At 39.2% G+C, this 5588-nt stretch overlaps 1 protein-coding gene across 1 annotated transcript; it reads right to left on the bottom strand.

The window, feature by feature from the left end:
• Positions 1-1263: 1263 nt before the first annotated feature.
• CLEC3A (C-type lectin domain family 3 member A) lies at positions 1264-5291 on the bottom strand. The gene is made up of 3 exons (XM_074969178.1): positions 5177-5291; positions 2930-3013; positions 1264-1655 (listed from the first exon to the last, which is right to left on the bottom strand). Exons 1-3 carry the CDS (start codon positions 5289-5291, stop codon positions 1264-1266), a joined length of 591 nt encoding a protein of 196 aa, XP_074825279.1.
• Between the last annotated feature and the right edge of the window lie 297 nt (positions 5292-5588).

Below are 5588 nucleotides of genomic sequence, written 5' to 3'. Positions count from 1 at the left end.
AGAAGCACAAGGACAATATTTTCCAAATGACCAGTACATACAAAAGATTTTCACAGCTGGCGTTTCATGAGGCTAGATTGTCCCCTGGATAATGAGGCTCATAGAAATGTAGGTAGGAGCAAAGAGTCCTTCTCTCTTTGTTCCACACTGGGGCTGTGTTAATTGCCATGCTCATCCTTGAGTGGAGTGCAGAGGCTGTACCCTAGATATGGCCCTGGAGGAGCAATTGAGAGGGGTGTGGGAAGGAGCAGGTGAAGCCATAGCTCCACCTATCCCTATATGCCGGTCAACGGAGCTGGTTTGCCACTAGCATGTTGCACCCTGCAAAGGGGGGGTCACAAATTACTCCCCCACATTACAACCAGGGCGTGCTACAAGGCAATATGTCTTTGAGCATACTGCTCCTGCTGGGTGGTGTGTTTGTGCACTGCCCCTTATTATGGATGGCAAGCTGAAAGCACGATCTAGCCCCGACGTTGCACTTCCAAATGGGCAGAAGAACATTCCGAATGACATGCTTTACATTTAAAAATAATAAAATCAATCTGAGTGGAAGCAAACATTTCAAGCTGGGCTGATGTCTCGATCACTAGTGGGAATATTTCCCCCACTTTCTAGGAATGTGTCCTTTTTAACTCTATAATCTTTCAGAATAATATCAGCTTCTATTCATTTTTTTCTTCCTTTAGATCAAAATCTTATCTCAGTACTACATTGTTGAGCTCCAGCAGATGAATTCCATGCATTTGCAGAGGTTTATACACCACTAAAGTTCTACTTAAGCTTCCGTAGCCTCATGTTGGCAAACTTCACCCTCTAGTGAATGTTCCATGTATGGAACTTTCATAAATATTGACCAGAGTTCTGCCTGGGGTTCAAGCAAACACTAACCTATAGAGATATGTAGTGTGGGTCTGAAAGATGGATTTTGACTTTACGATGTTGATAACATGAACATCAGACTGTGAGATATGGCAAAATATGATGCAATACACCTCAAAACAAAACATTATGTATACTCACGTACAGCATATGTGACAGTTGCATGGTGAGAGAGAGACCTCAGTAAACACAACCTTTTTAGCAGTTGAATGGAAAATAAATTAATAAAGAAAATTCCTGCCTTAGGGCAAGGTGTGTGTATTGTGGGAGATGTGCATTTCAATAAGTATTTTCAATTCACCACTGTAAATGGAAGGAACTACTAACATGCAAAACCTGCACATTAATAACCAAATATTGGTGCAGGTAATGGTAATGGAATTACGGGATCAGAAATTCACAAATATATCTTTTGACAGTACGGCAGACTTCATCCCGCCACTTGCCTTGAGATGACTGGGAAAACAAGACACAGTTTTCACGCTTTCCCCCATTTGGTTGGGAGCGATCCCAGTTGAAATAGTTTAGAGCCATTCCATTGACATCAACAAATTTCCCTTCGTTTACCATGTCGGTGATACCCAGCCAAAAGTCTGCAACCCCTGGCAGACTTTTCTTGCCATAGTCTTGAAGGGAGTTGGTTTCATCATTATCTCTGGGGATAGCCAGTGTCCCTCCCTTGGCTATGCAGTTTTCATTGGCTTCATGGAAATGCTTGGCACCTTCTGATGCCAGGTAGCACTTCTTATGGATCTTTGTTCCACGAAGACAGACTGTGAATAAATATGGTTGAGCATATTGATTAAGAAATTGAGTCACATATTAGAATAGGGTCTGGACCGGTTCTAGGGGCAGGTGAGCAGGGCAGCGCCACTTGGGTTTATTTTTTTATTTTGTGCATTTGGCTGCTCGTGGGCAGAGCACCAAGAACATTTTTCGCCCCAGCTGGCAAAATGGCTAGGACTGTTCCAGAACAGAGTTGACATTTTAGTGGGAGATTTTCAAAAGCCCCTAAGGGAGCAAGGCCTACAAGTCACGTTGACTTTCAGTGGGACTTGTGATCTTAATTCCAGAAGGGGCTATTGAAAATCCCACCTATAAGCTTTTTATATTAATCTACTTTGGTCATCATTCTCAGCCTGGATCCAGCCAGGAACGTAATTTCCTCAAGGATTATTTATGCTGCTGTTTGAGAACACACATACACAGGAAGATGATGTAGGCCTGTTGTTTGTTTAACTTCATTTTTTTTGTAAATAGTCCCTGCTGCCAACTTCACACATTTGACTTCACCTCATCGGGTTCATAACGTACGCTGAGGAGAAATGGATGTTTGTATTGTTGGCAGAGCTGGTTTAGTTGTCAGGAAGTAGGTGTATTCTTGGCTTCACACCAATGACAAGGATCTAAAGGTCTTTTCATACTTGTGACATTTAAGTGCCAAAGTAAAGCATGTTATGCATTAGTTAAGCCTAGTTCCTAGTAAATAAATGGAAGACAGAAAGTGCTAAAGGGCTAGTTTTACAGTATGTCCTGATCATCAGATATTGATTGGAAATTCATAATTCAAATCTGTGTTTGGGCAATAGATAAATATTGCCACTGGCAGGATAACATACAGAGGACATAAATTCTTTAGGGCTTCATTTCCAGTCACTTTTTCCACCAACCTCCTCCCTTCAAATGCTAATTTCAAGTGACCCAAGGTGATTTAAAACTAGAAAGGCCTTTTAAAAGAGAGAGATTACATTCAATGCCTGGTTTGCACAACAGTCTCATTTATTAAATCTTATTTATTTTTGGCTTCCCCGTGTGGCAATAGACAAGGTATGGCAGCATGGCTCTTCCAACGTCCCGGCTATTGCTGGCTTCATCAAGTGGAAGATGTTGGCAACATCTCAGTGCTGTGTTGCTAAGGAATCCCACTTGTCAAAGAAGCACGATTCCTCAATGAACATTATAGGGGGGGCAGGGGAATGTTTGGTTTCACTGATAAAATGTTTAGTGACATTTCCTAGTAAAAACAGACTAATAAAACATGTTTTACCTGTCTGAAGTGCCTGCATTTCTTTCAGGGAATTTACTTCTAGCCACAGCTTGTCAATCTGAGTCTTTAGATCACCATCCTTTTCTTAAAAGAATAAATGAATAAATAAATATACAAATTGAAGAATATCTTTAAATAGAAGCCCTGTTAAAATAGCATGGGCTTCTGCATGTATGAGATTTGCATAACTCTTTAGTTGGGAGAAAAATCATAGTAATTACAATATTCAGGGACAATCAAAATGCTATAATGCAATAAAATTAAGCAGCAATCATTTAAATCCCATGAAATCACAATGTCAAAGCAATGCAATTCTAGTAATAATTATAAGCCAAACAAAACATTCACCGGGGTGAGACTCAGTGCTCTGTGACACTAGTGCACCTTCTTCCATCGAAATCAGCGAGATTATACCAACACAACGTTAATGCAGGATGAGAAAGCAACAAATATTCATAAACAAATAAATCGCATATTTAACTATTCTGAAATACATAGTTTTAGTAAAATTAATTTCCCAAGATTAAGTATAATATTAATATGACAGCTTGCTGTTTTGCTCATTGGTTTCTTTGGGCTCTCTTTAGCTGAATACACATGAAATTCCAATGCACTCTCATGGTAGTTCACTTATTCCAACTTTTTAATGTGTTGCTGAATTATAAATTCAGACTATTACTTAGAGATCAGTCATTATTGTACTAGGGCTGCTGAAAAGATTTGGTTTTGGCTGTACATTTGAGGCCTGGTCTATGCTATACGGTTAGGTCAATGTAAGCTGCATTGCATCAACCGCGCTGTGGAAATGTCTTCACTTAAATTTGGCTCCCCCCATCATAAGTGCCCCTCTACACCAGTTTAGTAACACCACTTCCCCAAATAGGGTAGAATCAAGGTCGATGAAATTGGGTCAATGAAGTGTAAATGTAGCCACTGAGTTACTTCCGTCGACTGTTACTGCCTTTCAAAAGCCATCCCACAATGCCCTACACTGACAATTCAATTGGTACAAGAACTCCTGGTGAGGACACGCACTGCTGACACAAGGAGCCAAGTGTGCACATACGCAAGCGATTTAATAACTATGGTGACTGTATGCATACGTAAGTTAGGTCGACAAAATTTTGTAGTGTAGACATGGCCTAATTTAACTATTAGATGGGGTGGAGATGTTGAGAGGTTTTTTCCATAGAATTTTCGCTTTAAAAACTATATTGAGTGATTGGGCTACAACCTGCTTTATATACTTGTCTTGGCAAAAGAACCCCAAACAATCCCAAAAGATGCTATGGCAGACATTTTAAATTTTGGGTGTCTAAAGTCAGTCACCTAAATAAAAGAGGCCCGATGTTCAGATTTACTTTGCCACTGCACAAATATGCACATGGGTTACAATAGGAATCAGGGTTCCCATTTACCGTGGTAATGAACATGGTGTAAACCCCTCAAAACTAGACAGATAGATTCATGAGAAGGGGAAACAAATGCCATACAGCCTCCTGACTTTCAGAGTCGTATGAGCATCGTAAGAAATGGACTTGTGTAAGCTGCTTACTTTTCACTGACTAACAAATATTCACCAACTGTGTAATCTACATTATGCTTTCTAAAAAATGTGAAGTAAGTTTAAATTAAATACACACATTTTCCAACAACATTCAAGGTTTTTGTCTTTGCTTTGCATATTTTTATTGGGAAATTATACTTTTCTCATGAATTCTTTCTGGTTTCTTTTGTCCATCATTGTACAACACTCCCTAAAGAATTAGAACTGAAGAATATCTCACAAATATCCCATTTAAAAGTTATAAAACTTTCTAGGTCATGGAAAATAAATCTCTACAATAATCCTTGGGAGTCTGTTAATTTATTCAGCTTGTTTTAACCAGATGCACACGATATTCCACCTTGGTGATATCCATTATATAATACATAACTGAAGATCATGGGCCAAACTGCGATCTCATTTACAACTCAGAATCCCAAATAAAGTCAATGGAGCTAGAGGACACTATTTGGCTCTGTACCCTATATTTATGTAATACAGTTTGGCACATTACACTTCACTTTACTAGTACATGTAACCCAAATAACATATACAAAATCTTCTCTCTAGACAGAATAAACAAAGGTACAGATATTCTTTGATAATACATTTAAAAAATAATATTAACCACTGGGTTCAAATAAGATTTAAGAGTATTGTAAATGCCCATAGTATATACGCCCCCAAATTAAACTGATTACCTTTCACTCTACGTTTACTGTGCTTTCTGGCTTTGAACTTGGAAGCCTGGCCAGTAGCTTGATCCAGCAGTAGTATGCTAATGAGGAGAAAAATTAGAAGTCCAGTTTGTGCCATGTCTCTTTTCAAAAGCTAATAAGACGCTTCCAGAGAGTCTCTATAGCAGCTAAGAGAGCAAATCACACAGCCACAGCTCAATATGAACTGACTGAGGTCAGCTTTATAAAACCTTAGTGATAGAGTTGGCTGTACTCCTTGCTTATGAAATGTGTTTGATGCTTCAGCTGGCTTCAGCATAAGGTACCCCCTTGTTCTCATTCCTCCTCTTTGACTGATTTCAGTTGGGACAGATCCATTTTACAGAGCGTATACCAGAACTGAACAATTTATTTGTTTTGCCGTCAGTGAACTCCA

The sequence above is a fragment of the Natator depressus genome, chromosome 12 (assembly GCF_965152275.1).
Source record: "Natator depressus isolate rNatDep1 chromosome 12, rNatDep2.hap1, whole genome shotgun sequence".
Taxonomy (NCBI): Eukaryota; Metazoa; Chordata; order Testudines; family Cheloniidae; genus Natator; species Natator depressus.
This window is presented reverse-complemented; position numbering and strand designations above follow the sequence as displayed.

Coding starts and splice junctions, on each gene's coding strand:
- CLEC3A (XM_074969178.1), bottom strand. CDS start 5,291: ATGGCACAAACTGGACTTCTAATTTTTCTCCTCATTAGCATACTACTG. Junction 3,014..5,176: donor CAGTAAACGTAGAGTGAAAG/GTAATCAGTTTA, acceptor TATTCTTTTAAG/AAAAGGATGGTGATCTAAAG. Junction 1,656..2,929: donor AATGCAGGCACTTCAGACAG/GTAAAACATGTT, acceptor ATTTATTCACAG/TCTGTCTTCGTGGAACAAAG.